At 37.9% G+C, this 18,656-nt stretch overlaps 1 protein-coding gene across 2 annotated transcripts in view; it reads left to right on the top strand.

The window, feature by feature from the left end:
* Nucleotides 1–18,656, top strand: part of VAV3 (vav guanine nucleotide exchange factor 3) — a 360,452-nt gene that overhangs the window by 229,963 nt on the left and 111,833 nt on the right. For both annotated transcript variants that reach the window (XM_012751555.3, XM_075999917.1), the window contains exons 16-18: nt 2,446–2,547; nt 2,839–2,939; nt 14,344–14,369. In XM_012751555.3, the coding sequence (XP_012607009.1) occupies nt 2,446–2,547; nt 2,839–2,939; nt 14,344–14,369 (229 nt within the window). The remainder of the gene's footprint in view (nt 1–2,445; nt 2,548–2,838; nt 2,940–14,343; nt 14,370–18,656) is intronic.

The raw sequence follows: 18,656 nt of genomic DNA, 5'->3' as shown, positions 1-18,656 counted from the left end.
TGCTTACTAACTTGCCTAAAGTCACACAGCTACTGATTTGCAAGTTAGGATTTAAGCCCAGGTGATCTAATTTCAGATCTCTGCCCTTAACTCTGCTTTTATATTCAGTTGTGCCTCAGTAGCAGTTTCAACTTTTATTCTTTATTGTTTGATTATAGATTTAAAAAATAATATGCAGTTATAGTTTTAAAAAATTCAAACAATTCCTTCCTACTATTTATATCCTACCACTTCAAGTTTCATTTTCCTTAAGGCAATTACTATAAGAATATTTTCAGAACTTTTTTCATCTAAGATTTTTTTTTTTAGAACTTCTTAGTGTGTTTGTGATCTTCCTTTCAGCTGTTTGTCTTCTGAAAAGCCAGTTTATTCCTAGTTAGTTGGTGAAAGTTTTAAATACAAATGGTCCAAACACAAATCAATCTATCTCTCTGTCTACACACACACACACACACACACACACACACACACACACACACACACACACACACACACAATCAGAGTTGTATACAACTCTGTATTATATTATTGTTTTTAAGTATAACTTGGTTTGACTTTAAAAGAAAAGAGTTCCACTTATGTCCAAGGCAGACTTCTGAAATTAATTAAATTCTTATTGTTTGGGACCCATTTACATGAATTTTTGCCTGAAGGAGACCTACTTTTACATGAAAACTCCAGGCTGATGAATTCTTTAAGTTGCCAGGACCAAAACTGTTATTTGACAATTCATCTCTGTCTGTATCACCTTGATGCTCAGAGACAAATGAACCAACAGCCATTCCTGGCTAAGAAAATGGGTTTTTGAGGCACCTTTTAATGTGTGCCTCTATGAACTTGAGAAACAAATGTTTTCTGAACAATGTGAAGAGAGTTTTGTTTCTAGATCCTTACATTTTCTGTATTCCTCCCTTCCTGAAGAAGAGCTCTGTGATTTTTAATCGGCAGTGCAAAAATGCCTCCATGGAAATGGCTGTACTTTTCAGCATGCAGCGGAACATTTTCCTAAAAAGTGAGGTCACCAGAAGCACAGAGCAGAGAAATCCCAGATGGCACTAATATTTGATTTCATTTTTAGCACGCTCATATTCAGCAGATGGATTGGAAGGCTGACCTCTCTGACACTTCTGCATCACTGCCTGCTACTCCAATTGCCTTTGAGAATGTTTTTTCATAAGGCTTCTCCTGGTACCCCAGAGATTGATGCCTGGCCGCCCGCCTGTGTTATGCTTCATTACTCCAGGGTTTTGTGTGGCGGAGAGTTGCTGTATTTTATAAAAAGGGAAACCCTAGATCATCAGTATCTCACACTTTTCCTACAATCTTTTGAATTGTGTGTAACATCTTAAGAGTGCATCGTCTTAGCTTTCTAGGTGTACCTGTGTCCATATTTGACTTTTCCTATTCTCATTTTTCTGCTTTCTTCTGTGACATGGTTAAATCAAGAATAATGTAAAAAAAAAATTCCTCTAGAAATGGCTAATTTAACTGTTTCCAACATACCTACTAAATATAAAAATCTAATTATCTTAATGTGATTATTGCTGATTTCTTCCCCGAAATCTAGCGTCAGAGCTAAGAGCACAGACCTGGGTTGGATTCTGCCATTTCCTTTAACAGTAAGCTTTATTTTAGAGTAAGCCACAGATTCCTTGTATGTGAACTAGCAATATTGTTAGTGCCAGTGAGGATTGATGCGAAGATTAAATGAGGTAACAAATGTCACATGATTGTCACAGTAGCTGGCACAAAGTAAGTGTGCAGTGAATGTTAGTTTGGGGTGTGTATAACAACTTTCTGTTTTATATGTGTATGACATAAATAAAATACAAAATATGAATGGATAAAAACAATTTAGGTTTTTATTTGGATTATGAAGAAAGTGAATTATTTGTCAAGATATTTTTAACGATTATCCTAATGCTTTGTTTCAAAAGTTCCCATAAAATTATTTTATTTCTTTTTATAACCATCACATTATCCACACACCTATTTAGAGATGAACTGTGGAAATGCAGTACCCACTTCCCTACCTCATCAGCTAGTTTATATTTCCGTGATGTGGCTACAGAAAAGAAACTGTCACACAGCATGAAGATCCAGCAGGTTTTGTTTTTCTCCAGGCAGGTTGACCTATGTGGCCATTCTATAAAGTTCTCTGGGAACGCTCAGTTCTGGGCAAGATTATGTTCCTTGTGTCCTTCCATGTTGCTGGTTCCCACCCAGCCAGATTTTGGTGCATATTTCAATGCATAGCATACTTTTGGCTTAGCAAACATTGCATATTTAGCCCTTTTGTTCAAATCTGATCCTCACCCAATGTAATTTTTTTTTATTTCGGCATATTATGGGGGTACAGATGAATTTAGGTTTTAGATGACTATACTGCTGCTTTGTTGTGAAACTTTCTTTAGGAAGTTATTTTTTTTTTCCTCCTTTTTATAGATCTAACATAAGGCCAGACTATGCTGACTCCAATTTCCATGACTTCAAGATGTACACCTTCACTCGAGTTACATCCTGCAAAGTCTGCCAGATGCTCCTGAGGTAAGCTTGCTCAGTCCTGGTTTTCAGTTTAAAGGAACTGATATAATTGCTAAGTGTTTCAGACTTTTCTAGCTGAAATGTTAAGTGGGGATATTGCCTTAACAGTTCAGATCTGTCAGATCCTTGCTAAGCCTTCTGTCTGGACAGTCCCTTCGGAAGCTCCAGCAAGGTCCTCTTCCTCTACTGAGGTGTACTTTGAATAGCACTGTTGATACCTTTTCTTTCCCTAATGATTTCATATAGGTGGAACTAGCACATTTTAATACATCACTCTCTAATTTTACCTTTCAGAGGAACATTTTATCAAGGCTATTTATGTTTTAAGTGTGGCGCAAGAGCACACAAAGAATGTTTGGGAAGAGTAGACAATTGTGGAAGAGTTAATTCTGGTGGTAAGTCAAGTTTATTGTTGTGATTTTGTTTTTAATGAGGACATAAAATTTGCTGAACATAATTAAGGCCTAATTTACTCTTAATATGTGTTTATGGTAACGTATCTGCTTTTGGAACTATCATTTATAAGCACAATTAGAAAATTGCTTAACATTTGTGTGACTATTGTACATGACTTTGCTTTAAATTGTTTAAAATCCGTGTGACTTTTATCTGTACCTTGGAGGCAGAGGTCTTTCAAGAAGGACTCGGAGGGTTTCATGTCACATATTTCATTAACCCCAAGCCCTAAATATATCACTAAAACTGTACAAATATAGGCAAAACAAATAAATGGAGTAGTGAAAACAAAATAGGAAGAATATATTCTTCACATCTGTCTTTAGTTCCTAAATTTCTTTTTGATTCTCTTAAATATTTGGCTCAGAAATACTAATGGTGCCAGATGTAAACATCACACAGACTAATTCATGAATTAATGAATCGAATACATTGTCATTTTTCAGCATTTAACAAAGAGCACATATCCTCTGTATTTTATGTAAATATTTTCCCTGTAGTTTTTAAAAATAATGCTCCATGATTGTTACATGAGCTGATTTCTAAGACTGTTGGCGATTATGCATTCCATAGCCTTTGGCCCTCTGTGCTCTTCTTGGGCTCTCTTCCTTCTCTTTCTTTTCTGGCCTCTTTATTCTTTCTCTTTCTTCTTTTTTCTCTTTGTCCTTTTCCCCTGAGTTTCTCTGTGTTTTTATCAATAAGACCTTTCAAAATCAGTAAAACTTTTGAACACAAGAAAGGATCTTTAACAGCTCGAGTTCAAAAGGTAGCCATGTCAACCTTTGATTTTCCCAAAGGAAAAGGTGGACATTGAATTATTTTGGATAATGTGAAGAAGAGTAAAAGAGAGAATAGTTTATTGCAGAGCTGAGTTCAGAAAATAGGCAATTGTAGAAAAGGTGAGTCCTGTTAGAGGATTGAGATCATAGCACATTCCTCTCACTTTGCTCCTTCAGTCGACATTTTTAAAGTCCCCCCCCCCCACACACACACACCCCTGTGCCATGCTCTGTGCTAGGCTCGAGCAGCTGCAGGGAGAAAGATCCTGGCATTAGTTGAGCACCTGCACGGTACCTGTCCTTCCTTGGTGCAACTCGAGGCATCTTTCTGCAGGTGCTGATTCAGTCTTCAGAACAGCCCTTTCCATTCACTGATTGGGGTCAGAGTGCCTGTGCAACTTGCTCAAAGCCTGTTAAATAAACTTACATCTGTCTGAAGGTCAGAAACAATTAACAAAGATGTAAAACATAATAAAAATATAAATTCTTATTGTTAGTCTTTAATTGTCTCCCTGATACAATTTATCAGGGAGACAATTTAACATTTTGTTTAACTTTTTATTCTATCTTTATATATCCCATCTGTTGATCTCTTTGGGGACAATTAACATGTTATTTGCTCACGGTAGGCTAATGTTTTTATAAATCTCATGGCCCTGTCTTGGTGAGGTACAGTCTATGAAAAATATAAAGTGATCCCATAGTTGGTGCGGTGGTTGTGTTCTAAAGGGAATAGTGTAGGAGTTGTAGTTGAGAGTAAGCAGAGATGGTGGAAATCCTAGCTCTGCTATTTTCCAGCTACATGAGCTTGGGAAATTTGCTTAAACATTGTGAGCTTTTGTTTTTTAATCTTTAAAATATAAATTCGAGAATTACTGTGAGGATCTGGTGAGATAATGTTGATGCTTACCACCATGCCCTGCCTGGGCACAAAAGAACTCACTAATGTAATCCAGGATGTTCTATAATGAGAAGTCAGTTTTTTTGAAAGACATGGCCTTTTCTGTATTTTTGTTGTTTTTATGGTCTGGTGTACTTGTGGATAGAAAAATTAATGAGCACAAGTTTTGAGGTGTTATACAAGTATGACATTAAAAGGAATTACAAATTTAAACTTTTATGTTAAAAAAAGTCAATAGGAAACAACTGGGAGTCCCATCTAGACAAAGTATCATTCTCTCAACTTTGTTATACCTTTCATTATAAAGCAAGAAAGAAAACTTTTTTTTAAACTTCTAAGTTTGCTTTTTTAGAGTTTGAGCACATTTGCTTTGCTCGCTTAGTTCTCTGCTTTACATCCTTTGGCTGACCTCCATTCCCCTTCTGTTTTGTACATCTGTGCCCTTTCTTCCCATCTCTCTCTGTCTTTTTCTGCTCAAGATTTTGAAGAAACTAATGACACTGAATGCTCATAGTCAGTTAGTTAGTGGTATGAAATGGTGGGAACCTGCCTGGGAAGCTTCTCTTTTTTGCCAGGATTTTCTGGGTGGCCCTTATAAAAAAAAGGGCCTCGTCCTTTTATTTATAAAGGATGGGGAAAGAGGAATCTGTGTTACAGCTCCGTCAGCAGCCTTCTCTCCCCTACTCCCAAATAGGTGCCCTCTGAAAGTTGGAAGTCATGACATTCTCGTAAATTGCCCCTTCTTGCACTTGTATAGGTAGTAACCATGTGTAGAGCATGAGCATGTGTAGAGCTTGCTAGCTCTGATGTGAGTGTGGTAAAATAGGTACTATTTTGAGTTCCCGGGCAAGGTAGACTCTGTGGACTGTTTCCCAGCCTGCCAAGAATCCCAACATTGGCTTAAGACTTGCACAGTTCTTTGTTTGGACATTCAGTAATAATTGCTTGCAGCAGTTCACCAATGTGGTGTTCCATGACTGGCATAGTGTTTGACGAATTGTGGGTGTGAGGGAGAGCAAGAGGGAAGGACAAGATATATCAGGGGCTGGAGACATAGTTCATTTGGATGGAGCTTTTTGTGTAGAGGAAAAGGTGATGTCATTTTCAGAAGACCTTGACTTTGAGGTAAATCATTCCAACAGCCAAATTTAAAGCAAGTGGGTATTATTGATTTAAGGCAAACTCAAATCTTTATATAATCCTAGTTCTCCCATAACATTAAATCATAGGTGATATGAGATTCAACCCTTCCTTACAGAGATTTATAGCAACAATGCTTAACATAGTCTAACTATTAATATATTCTCAAGAGACATTAAGAGATTCTGATTTGCTCAGTGTGAGTCAGGAGTCCACTTGTGGTCCAGAAAGCTGTGATCAGTAGGAATGGGGTAAGTTGTTATAAATGATGAATAGTTAGGGTGGAGGCAGTTCCAAAGAGGGGAGCATGCAAAGGTTGGTTAATGGATACGAAAGTACAGCTACATCGGAGGAATAATTTCTAGTGTTCTATGGCACTATAGGCTGACTATAATTAACAATTTATCATATAATTTCAAATAGAAGAGCAGATTTTGAGTGTTCCCAACACAAAGAAATGATAAATATTTGAAGTGATGGAAATTCTAGTTATCCTGTTTTAATTATTTCAAATATTAATTATGTATTGAAATATTGTATTGAAGTATTATGCTGTACCCCATGGATAGTATAATTATGTGTTACTTAGAAGTAATAAAGCAAAAAAAAATTTTTAAAAGGGAACACTTAAAAAAATGTTCATCTTCATTGAACGTCAGACATGTTTATAGAAAGGAGAGGTCAAGTCGAGAAGAGGCACTAATTGTACAGAATGACAGAGTAAGCCAGGAGCTAAATGAAGGCTAGAGAATCTTTCATTCTACCGTTTAATTGCCAGATCCACTGGTCATCACATCTCAGGCCTCATCTTACTTGACCTTTCTCTGTCATTTGACACTATTAGCTATTCTCCTTGACACTCTCCTTTACATCCCATCACACCCCCCGTACCGTCCTTTGGAGATGTGCTTGACTGCCCTGGCTTAGCTACAACTTACACCCCAGGTAGATAAGGGTCCATCTCATACAAGGCTTCCTTCCTGAAGTTGGATTTGAAATTTCCATTTTCTCCCCACATATCCCCTACTGGGTGCCTTGCAGTGACCTCAAATTTCACATAACCAAAACCAACCTCATTTGCCACGACCACAAACTTCTCTTTCCTATTCCTTGGCTTAGTCAAAGGTCCACCATTCAAACACTCACCCAGACCTGTGTGTCAGCCTTGATGACTCCCCCTTCCTCATCGCCATTCTCTTACCTGCTACTCTTAGCTCTCCTCTTAAGTCTCTCTAGACTCCACTGACAGAATATTGCTGTAGACAGAAAATCTCATTGCCTCTTGTTTGGACAGCTACAAAATTTCCTAACTTTCTGCTCCTTCTGTAAATTTATAATCGGTCTTTATTAAAATCAAACTTGATTACATTACTCCTTTGCTTGCTATACTTTCCATTTCTCAGAGAACGATGTCCACACTTCCCAGTATGGCATACAAAGCTCTGGGTCACTTTTCCAGCCCGATTTTTACCACTCCTCCCCATCCCGCAACCCCAAACACAACTCTGTTTCACTACTCACAGTTCCCCAACCACTTTTTTTTCATTTCTATTTCTGTGCATCTAAATGTATTTTGTTTCTATTTTAATGTTTTTCCTTCCCTTGTCTGGTGAACTTGTAATCTTTTTAAAAAATACACATGTTGCCTCAACTTTGAAAACCTTTTCTGATACTCCCAGCACCTGGGCTTCCTTAGTCTGTCTGTCCTCTGTGCTCCCCTGGCACCTTATATTTACTTTTATCATAGCGTTTATCACATTTATTATCATGGACTCCATGTCCAGTTCTTCAATCATACTGTAAGCCTCTCAATGATAAGAACCATACATCATTGACATTTTCATCTCAAGGAAGACATGGTGGATGGGTGAGTGAGTAGCTGACCCACAAACAGATGGACAGGTGAATGAGTAGAACTGCAGTGCACCAGGGCTTCTGGGTCCTGTTCCACCCTTGTAGAGAGTAGAGCTTGACTAGATGGTAGAAAAGTGAAATAAAAATTATATCTGAATCCCTGGCTGGTACTTCAAGAATGAAAGAAAGAAAACTAGGCAGACCTTTTACATTCCTTTCTAGTATTTATGCAAGGGAAGGCTCCTGCTCTAAGCATTGATCATTAGGCTTTTGACAAGGGACACCTGGGTTAAGAGGTAGTGAGAAAATGAGCTAATTCACAGAACAGCTGGTGACAAAAATACTTCTTCCTGGAGAGACCTACTCCCTGATCCAGTCAATCCCATTTTTAGAATTCTTGCATGGTTCTTACTATTTCCTCTCACTGAAAGATGCCCCCTTTTTTCCTTAGAGTTCCAAGGACTACCTTTTCTTTACTTCCTGTCCAAGCTCTTTGCTAATCATTAACCTCACCTTGACCACCCAGTGGTAGTCTGAATTAATTTGTTCTCCAGTTAGTTTGTGTGTAGGTTTCAGTTATTTGCCAAGGTTAGGCTGTGTTGTGGTAAGTAACAAACTCCCAAATCCCAGTGACTATAACACATGGAAGTTTATTTCTCAGACATCCACTGATTTCTGTGGGTTCAGTGGCCCACCAGAGCAGCTCCCTTCTAAGCGATGGCTTGGGGATCCAGGTGGGTTCCATCTTCTGACTCTGTAGAGTTCACACATGGTCTCCAAGGTTGCTGATTATTAGACCTATGGCCTGGAAGTAAGCAGTGCTATTTTTGATCACAGTCCATTGGCTAAAACTAGTCACATGGCCTCAACTGATTTACTAGGGAAGCTGGACAATGTAGTGGAACACATGGATTATTTTGCATCTGTCTCTACCACTTTTATTTCCCCTAGTAGATTATATGCTCCTTCAGATAGGAAGGAAATGTGTTTCTCATCTTTTGTGTCTGCCCCTTAGTACCAAGTTCAAAGTAGGGGCATTGAGCATCAAGCTATTATTGCTTTTTCCCCCAACTAGGAGTATTTCAACCCAAATACAATCCTTAGTGGTGTTACAGGATATGGCTAAATATTAATAATTAATCATTTGAAACGTCTCTTGACACTTCTTTTTGTAGAAGTTAGCCCTTTTTGAGTGTTGTCTTCCCTGGGTTCATAAACCTTTTATATGTAATGCTCTATATCCCTTAAATTTATCTAGTCATCATTCATCCTGGAAATGATAATAACTTGGCAAAAATGCAGCTCATTTCTGAATGAAGCAATCCATTCATATTAATATTTGACTGTGACAGATTATTAACTCAAGTACATTTGAAGTATGAAAAAAAAGGTGTAAGTTTATTTTTTTAATAAGATAGACTGTGCAACTTGGAAACACATTTGAAGCTTGAGTGATTAGTTTGTCTTAACATCTGAGGATTTGCATGGATATAAAGGGCAGGCAGTTCCACACTCTCTTTCACTGAACTTGCGTTGACTTTTTCACATTCACCATGGCAACCTCAATGATCAACACATACACGAACTCTGAAGTGTGTGCCAGAACTTTCCAATGTTAATAATGAATAGGTATGAGCTCCACTATACAAGCCTCTCTCAACGAGTCACTGCAGAGCTGATGCAATGCCTGGGTGCCATTTCCTTCTCACAGTACACCACTGTGAAGGTGTACTGAACCTTGTGGACATTTATGTTTTTCACCCACTATAATGTATGGCCAAGTCCCTTTGGTCCCCTTCTTACTCTTACATTGGTCACTGTAGCTTGCTTTGCATCCTATCAGTTTAAACAAAGAAAGTAATGTTGGAAGGCAAATATTGCTGGGGCAGATGACTTTGGTTTAATGTATCTTTTCCTGAAGAGTGGGAATGCAAGCCTCAGCTGCTAGAATATTTAACCAAAGAAGATCTCCATTTGTTTATCTGTTTAATCGCTCCTTTATCTAGGCCAGCTGCTGCTCCTGCTGCTGCTATAGCCACTCCTAATTTGAACGAAGTTGCCTTTGTATCCTAGTGGTTTAAACCTGGGAGATTGCTACCTGGGACCTGCACCCCAAATTGGTGTCTGAAATGGGTTCCTTTATAAAAATCATACTGTGTATTTTAACATAAAAGATAAGCTTTCATGATACAGTTTTATTTCAGCCTTATTTCTACTGTGAGGCATTTTATCATATTAGTTTTATGTGAACTGAAGCTTGATCATTGATTTCATAACCAAAAAATGACTTTGGTTCTGCTTAATATAACGTACAGCCTTTTGTACACCTAAGTCCTCTTTTTTAACTCATCAAGATAATTTTATACTCAAGAATAGTTATTATTCCTCCCATAAAATGATTTGGGTCAGTTTAACGATAAATTAATAATTATTACAGGGAATTGGAATCTATGACATGGTTGGATTCCTGTTAGAGCTCCTGAAAAGCCTTGGAATCAAAATATTATTCAGAGTTTATGGTTTGCTTTTCGTCTTTTCAAAATACTGCTGTAGATCTAAGTGGTGAACATAGCATTTGTGCAACTTTCTCCAAAATTTTATCAGTCCAACTGTCTTTTAGTTTTTTTTTTGTTTGTTTTTTTTTTTTTGAGACAGAGTCTCACTTTGTTGTCCAGGCTAGAGTGAGTGCCGTGGCGTCAGCCTAGCTCACAGCAACCTCAAACTCCTGGGCTTGAGTGATCCTTCTGCCTCAGCCTCCCGAGTAGCTGGGACTACAGGCATGTGCCACCATGCCCGGCTAATTTTTTATATATATATCAGTTGGCCAATTAATTTCTTTCTATTTATAGTAGAGACGGGGTCTCGCTCTTGCTCAGGCTGGTTTTGAACTCCTGACCTTGAGCAATCCGCCCGCCTCGGCCTCCTAAGAGCTAGGATTACAGGCGTGAGCCACAGCGCCCGGCCTTGTCTTTTAGTTTTAATACTTCACAGAAATAGCATGTTCATCATGATGACAAAGCACCTTCAAAAACTATGCTGGTAATTACTTTTCTGTGGCCCCTTTTGAGACAAATGATCTTACTGGACATTGATTTGTTTAGTCTTAAGAAATAGACCTTCCGATAGGAGAGAAAGCAAATTATGTAATAATGTATGAACTGACAAATAAAATAGGACTGAATTTTATATTTAAGCAAGTGAATGATATGATGTGAATCTAAAGCCTCAGTGAAAATCCTTCTGTCACACAAATGTGCACATTGAGCTCTGTGCTGGCATTGAAGATGGAGTTCTGCAAAGGCTCCATGCACTCAGTAACGACACTTCTCCGAATTACATTAAACCAGTCAGGACATGATGAAAGAATGCAACGTATAAACCCCTTGAGGGCCTGTGAGTCACCTTCTCGAAAGATTCTTGAAAGGGTAAGAACGTTTTGTAGTTTGATCAATAGGAGCCTGAGAAGTAGGCTTCAGGGTAAGGAGATGGTGAGGATTAAAAATTTCTGGACACTTGAAGAATCGAATTACCACCCTAAGAAAGTTCCCAAGAGAAAGGAAGAGGCAGAAAGAGAGACTTTTTCATCACATCTCAACCAGCAACCAACCAACCTTCTGGGTCAGAATCCAGCCAAAGTAGATTTAATGATAATCAGCCCTTAGCATCCAGCCCCAGTGCAGAACTGTGGCCTGCATAGAGTTTGCTAGAGATCCAAGTGCCCACGTCCAACAGGAAGTAAAAGGTTGGGTTGCAGACTTCAAAATTAGAGTAGCTTTTCCATGGACTACTTCATTAAAAGAGGTTCTTAATCCATTTTTCCAGCCAGAATGAACTTTTACTTTGAAAAATGTATGAAACAGTGTTGCACTTGGGTTTTTCCTCTGTCTTGTTATTGTTATTTTCATATAAGTTGTCAAGCTATTGCATTCATGTGGTTATGAGAATTTCGATTATGTCTGTAAAGGATGCAGTGAGTGTGATGGCATAGTCACTGTCACAAGTACAAAAGTATAAGTAAAAGAGTCTGGCTAAGAATTTCTGGACTCAGAGTAGATTCTGAGAGTTATTGCCACTTCTTTGGCTTTTTATGGATCCTTAGAAATACACAGAATCCTATCGTGAGACCTGACTAGATAAAAACTCAGACTTCCAAGGTAAAAACTCAGAGCTATGTATGTGGTATGCCTAGCAGATCAGAGTGCTAACTGCCATGTCAACAGTGGGCTTCTGTCCTGGGCAGCGGGGTAGATGTGGCCTTGAGGACCAGGCATGATGGCCAGGAACAGGAAAGGGTATGTGCCCCATTGAAGAACTCTTGGCCTTAGTGTTGGAGTTGCATACAGCCTCAAGCCCCTTTTCCATTTTCCCTATCTGGGTTACACAGAAGAGGCTTCATGTAGAGAGCAGTTCTTAGTGGATCCAATCAGAATTATGAGGAAAGCTGATTCTCTTGATGACACCCCCAAAGAAAGAAAGCAGGAGATAATGACAAGGGGAACAAATGAAGGAGGGAGAGTTGAATAAAAGGTGGTCAGCAAGGCTAGTTCTTCATTTGGTACCAGTCCAATCAGTGCCTCTGAGGGCCTCACACCCTCTTGCATTCTGTGATGAGTCTTTGTTCATGCCAAGAACTGGGCAGCTGGCAGCCGCACCCTACACAACAAGATGTGAAGAGCCTGTAAATGAGGGTATTCTGTTCCTGGATCTCCTTGTAGGGTGAAACGTGCAAGTGCCCACATAGCTAGGTAACCTTAAATACCATCGTTTCCTCTTCCTGAGGAGCACCGAGAGGAATCTTCATGGAGCATAGTATGACAGCTACTGCCACATGGGGTTATCACAGGTTTTATGTCACAAATAATACCTTTCAAGCATGTTGTAAAAGACCCACTTCACAAGGACATAAAAACACTTTTATGCAAAGATCAGGGGAAAAAATGATACTTTTGAATTGAAATTAAGGTGCATGCTCATTTATGAACACCGTGATAGAGGTCATGTAGAAATAGCAGAGCTTTTCCTCAGTGGATTGAAAATGGGTAAACTCCCCTCCTGTTTGGTGCTTTCTGCAGTTTGATTCCTAGTTCAGGCCCTTACTCTAACTCACCAGTAGGGGAATAGGGCCATTCTGGCTTGTGTAGGTCTTTCTGGGAAAACCAGTGAAACGGGTATCACAGCTGCCCTGTTAAGAACCCAAGTTCACCTAACCTGAGTCCTACGTCCGGGCCAGCCAATGGTACTTTTATAAGACCCTCTACCCAAAGCAGCCCTCATAGGCAATCTATCTTCTGAAACATTGTGTGTTTCTAGTGGGGAGGGAAAGAAGTAGTAAAATAGATTTTTGTCCAGAAACATTTATTTTCAAAGGCTGATTTTAGGCCTCAAAGAGAGAGATGCCTTCATAGAAGGCAGTTATCTGTGAAAGCCAAAGTGATGGTGTTCGAAATTGACAAAGGGTCGCGGTCTTAGCTTTTCTCCAGGAAGGTGACTTTCTGTCCATGGATCTTCCGTTTCCATTAATCGGAAGTAGTCCTTTAAAAAAAAAAAAAAAAAACTGGAGGGAAAAAACAAAACAAAACAAAAAAATAAACCAACCTCCTGTTCCATGCCCCAGGCAATCTTCTTGTGTAAAGCAATCTGTGGCAGCGAGTCAAGTATCCTGGTAGGAGTTTTCCCCTTGAACTCTGGCTGCAGAGCTTCTCACAGTTTCTCAGAGAAACATCTTACAGAGCTCCCATTTAGGTCTGCCCTTTCTCTCCTGATGTCTCTCTCGGTTTCATCTTCTCTTCTCAGATCCTTCTTTAGGGGATCGTTTTGCATGGGGAATGTATAGGCATGAGCTCACAGGGATGAGGGGTTTTCTCTCAGTCTGGAGAAGTTAGAGCATGCATAAGTGCTCCTGGGAAGGGGCAAAGGAAGCAAAAATGCTGTCCACCAGTTTTCCACATGCAGTGTGTGCTCTTATCCTCAGAGTGACCTTTTGCCCTTCTGCCACATTGCTCACCCAAAGATCCCAGGGCCCTTGATAACTGTTAGGCATTTTCAGGAACTGAAGTGTAATGCAGGGGTTGTTGTTCCTATTTATAGAGTTAAACTAAGGATGAAGGGGAAATTAGCATCAGAATAGAATCGTGATTCAGTTTTTAAATTTTCATCTTTAAATCAAACTATATTCCTCCCAAAACTAAGAGTTATAGCCACTTAATGAAAAATAATTCCTGTGCAATGTTTCCCTGTATTAAATTTGCAATGGTTATAGTAAATGCAATACTTTTGTTAACTCAGTGTGTTTAGACTCTTAAAACGAGATGTGTTGAAAGAAAGGTTGCATTTAGCTTTCTCTCATGCATATAAATTTAGTGCAAGCCCTTGTGTTAAGGAGCTTTATGTGGTTGAATTGACATTGCTTAGTAAACAATTGAAAAAGTTAAGCATAACCTAGAAGTCATTTAAAACTGTGAGTCATTTTCCTGACAAGCCAATAAGGTAAGAGAACCTGGGTTGCAAAATAATTACTAGCCCAGCCTTAGGGACCCTGGAAATAAATTACAGGTATCAGCTAAGAAAACAAAGCAGTGGTGTTTTACCACTCTGCAGAGAACAAGCTAAGGTTGCTAACCAAACAAAATAACTTTACACTGACAATGCCAATTTTTACATTTGTTTCAGAACAAGGGACGCTCAAACTACCGGAGGTAAGATTAACATTAAAACATTTTTATATAATCTTTGCATTTCAAGTTGTTTGCTAACTTAACCAGACTTGAGCTTTTACAATATTAAATGTGCCTTTTAAAAATGAACAGAAAGAAACAGAAATAGGGGGAGCAACGACATGCCTGTGAATGAAATGCACAAGTTAAAAACCAGAGGGATTTTCAGTCTCTATCTGAAGATGTTAGGTGGAAGAAAAATGTGAATATTTAGTGTAAGACTGTGTGTGAAATGGGGCACGCAGAACAGAGGGAAGGGTGGCCCTGATCCCAGGAAGTTGGTAGACATGCCCCCGTCATGAAATGTGTTGCTGCCCAGCATTTGCCAGTACTGAAAATTCTAACATTGTTCGTTAAGGACATGGTTTCATGTTCCTAGTAGTTTTCCATTTGAGCACAAACATGATTGGTATCATGTCCTATTGATAAAATCATGATCTGATGACATTTCCTTTTAGTTTAACACAGAGTCTGACTTCTAATGGCTTGGAAGTATGTGATTCCTATTACCTCTCAGAATAAAGTTACTTAAAATACAAAAAGAATAAAAGATATGTCAGACACCAGACAACCATTGCCTTGCTCTTTAACCAAAAATAACAGATTTCTCACCAGAAACCCCATAAAATACCATAGCAAAAACAGTAAAAAGAAAAACCATAGCAGAGAAAAATAAAACATAAAATGTTTGTGATTAGTTATGTGAACCAAAAGTATAATAATCTGAGAATTTCAGAGTAACAGAATGACAATAATTATCAAATTATTTTAACATGTAAGAATTGTCTCTTTAAAAGTGATGTTGATAGTATGTTTTTAATAAGCTAGCATTTATGTAGTTGGTAAAAATAATGAAAAATACAGCAAGATGTCATAAGAGGTACTTGTTTCTACTTTTTTGTGTGAGTATATAATTTGTACAATAGGATATTAGGAGTGTGCTATGAACAAGCTCATATGCATCTGTTTAGTATATTCATTGACTGTATTTTATAATCTTGAGTCTAGATCAAGGAATGCATAACAAAAAATATTTTTTAAAAATAGGCCACACACGTTCTTTTAGGGCTAAAATAAATTAACCTAAAATTTCCTTTAGTGATTCGTCAACAGGTAAGATTTTTTTTCTATCAGCTATTAGGATTCTTCCAGCAGTGACAATTGACTTCTTTCACTTACTCTCTCATGCTGTTATTATATTATTGAAACAGATACCTTGTAGAGCTCTGAACTTTAACTCAGTATTACTTAACATTTATCTTATTAGTAACAATTATATGTATATATAAAATAATATATATATATCATTTTTTCCAAGGAAGAAGGTTTTGTTTTATTTTAATTAAGTAACGTGAAGCGGGTGTGTTTATAGAAAGAAAGTGTGATAATAAGTGGTTAATAGTTTTCACATGATATTAAATAAGCCTCATGGGTACTTTTATACTCTTAAAAAGTACATTTAAGCTTATTATGAAAGGAATTAATTTTACATTGATTTTTTTAAAACAGACCATCAGTTTTTTAGTGACTTACTTAAAATACATGTAATTTTTATTTAATGTGTGACTGTGCTAATAATCTCTACTTTAGATGGAAAATTATAATACTGGCCAGTTCATGTGGAAACTGGTTTGGTGTAAGTAGGAAGCGTGGCAAAAGAATATAAAGAAGCATATACAGATGCTTCCACAGATAAGGTCTTCCACAAATAAATAGCGAAGCCCTATTTTAAGTGCTGTGATTTTTATTTTCCCCCCCTCTTTTAAGGACCTTCCTTCTCTCCATGTACTGACTTACAGTCCTTTTCTATTTCCCTTTCAATAGCTACGATTGTGAATTTTTTATTTTTTATTTCATGCTTTATTCTAAGGTAGGCCAGTGTTCAATAGCTATAGGATCCATGGGCCTTCATGACCATACCTGGGATGTTCACCTCACATCCCATGCTGGAGCAGACCTTCAGAAAGCCCCGCTGGCTCCAAGAAGCAAGTTTATCATTTCATATCTGTGTAGTTACTTTAAATTCATTCCACAAGTTAAAACAGGCAGAAGAACCAAAGCCAGCTTCCATAGAATATAGCAAATGAACCTTTGATTGCTTTGTTGGTAAAATCAACAGAGAACTAGTTTTTTTTCCCAAAAGAGGCAGAAAAAGAGAGCTTCTGGGATGATAAAGGTGTTTTTTTTTTTTTTTTTTTTTTTTTTTTTTTTAAGAGAAAGACAAAGTAATAGGTCACGAAGCAAGAAATAACCACCAAGTACTTATAAAATTAGGTTTGTCTGGGGGTCCCCCTCCCCCATTTTAGGTAGATCAAAGGAGATGGAGAAGGTTCTGAAGACTGATTCTTATCACCGTGAGGACCATGTGGGGCTGCAACTGAGAAGCCCCTTTGGGGCGGGGGGACTACCACATGTGCCCTCCCCTCCTGTCTCCCCTTCCTGCTAGGGACAAAGTCCTGTCCGGCTCTTCCCTGGGCTTTTGAGAATACAGGTTGGGGAGGGGAGTATGTGGACAGAGATGACAGGATGACAATTGAAATTTGCATTTTAAAATTGTTCAAAACTTTCTGATAAGCATTTCTAAGTTTTTTATAATATAAAATACTTTTTAAGTCCTTTTTTAAAGTATAAAAATTTTCATATTATCCAGATGCATTTGGTCTTATGAGGAGTTGAAAATTCCTCCCATTTTTTTCTTTCTTTTTTTGGATTTCTTAAATACATCAGATTATAGTTCATTATAGTGCCCACTCTTCCTATAGAAATGTTTCTGTTTTCAGGGTGACTGATTTTCAGTGACTTTTCAGAAGGAGGAATCTAAGACATACCTAGTAAGGCATTAACTTATTAGAAGAATTAATTCCTGATGTGAATTTAAACATGCAAAATACAATGAAGTTAATAATAATGATAATAAGCTATCATATCACTTAATAATCCTTACCATTGGCAAGAACTATTCCAAGGACATGTAAATTAATTCATTTAGTTCTCACCACAAATCCTATGAAGTAGGTACTATTGTTATCCCCATTTTATAGGTGAGAAAACTGAGACACAAAGATATAAACTAACTTGCTCATGATCAAACAGGTGCCAAGTGGCAAGAACTGAATTTAAACTTAGGTAGTCTTATTCTAGAATCCATGCTCTTAATAATTACACTGTGTTGCGTATTTTAATCCTAAATTCAAAGTAATATAGAGTTGCTTTTGAACTCAGGTTCTCCTTTTCACATTATAAGTTTATAGTTTCTAAATGGTACCAGTTTAGGGATTCTAGGAATCAGACCAAAATGTTGAATTCCTTTCTTGCCTTCCTGGCACTTTGATAGTAGAGGGTATGAGACCAGTAGAAAGACAGCTTCTATTGTATGTTAAGAAGGTTCTGGGACCCTGCAACATTTGAGCTTCTTCTAGACCTACCCACTCTCCCAGAGACTTTAAAAAATTAAAAAAAAAAGGTAGTGGAATATTTAGGAAGAAAATAAGGGCAAGATACCCATCATTATATATTTTCCTGTTGAAAGTATTGTCAGATGTGTCGTTCAATGTCCTTTGTATAGAGAGCTCTAAAAAAGAAATTCTAAAATCTCAGGTAGAAAAGAATTTTTCTTTGAAAGCAGTTTTTTTTTTTTTTTCATATTATCAGATCTGAATCTGTAATTTATCTTGCTTCCCCTTTTTGTAGCTTGGCTACCAAGAAGTCCAGAGCAACATTTTCCTCTGTGTCTCAGGGACTCTGTCTGTAATAGTATACCTGATGCAGCTGTCCATCTTGCTCACCATAGCTTCAATGTTGATGTTAATGCTCATATTAGTTTTTACAAATCGGTGTTGAAGGGAGTTGGGGTAAAAACAAAAATGACATTAAAAAAATTTCTCCAATTTGCTTTCATCTGAGAACCCTGAGAGTCTGCTAGAAATGGCTCTGAGGCCCTTTGGGAGGCTGAAAAGCCCAATTTCACCCATTTAACTTGTGCATGAGAACAGAAGGAACCCTGAGAAAAACCCATGGCTAATGTGTGCTTAGCACGGCCAAGTGTGCTCTGAATGATACCCAAACTCCAGACACCAGCACAAACCCTCACACACATGGAAAGAAAATGGCTTTCATGAAAATCTAGATTATATGATAGTCATGGACCCAGTATTTCATCTAGCTGTGTAATAACAAATGAAAATCAAGTCTTTCTTAATTAGTGAGATCACTATAGTTATTAGGTGGGAATGAATTTAATGCCTATGAAATCTAATGTGTAGCCATGCA

This window comes from Microcebus murinus, chromosome 2, assembly GCF_040939455.1.
Source record: "Microcebus murinus isolate Inina chromosome 2, M.murinus_Inina_mat1.0, whole genome shotgun sequence".
NCBI classification, from domain to species: domain Eukaryota; kingdom Metazoa; phylum Chordata; class Mammalia; order Primates; family Cheirogaleidae; genus Microcebus; species Microcebus murinus.
The sequence above is the reverse complement of the archived record's forward strand: the minus strand, read 5'-3'. Positions and strand labels throughout refer to the sequence as shown.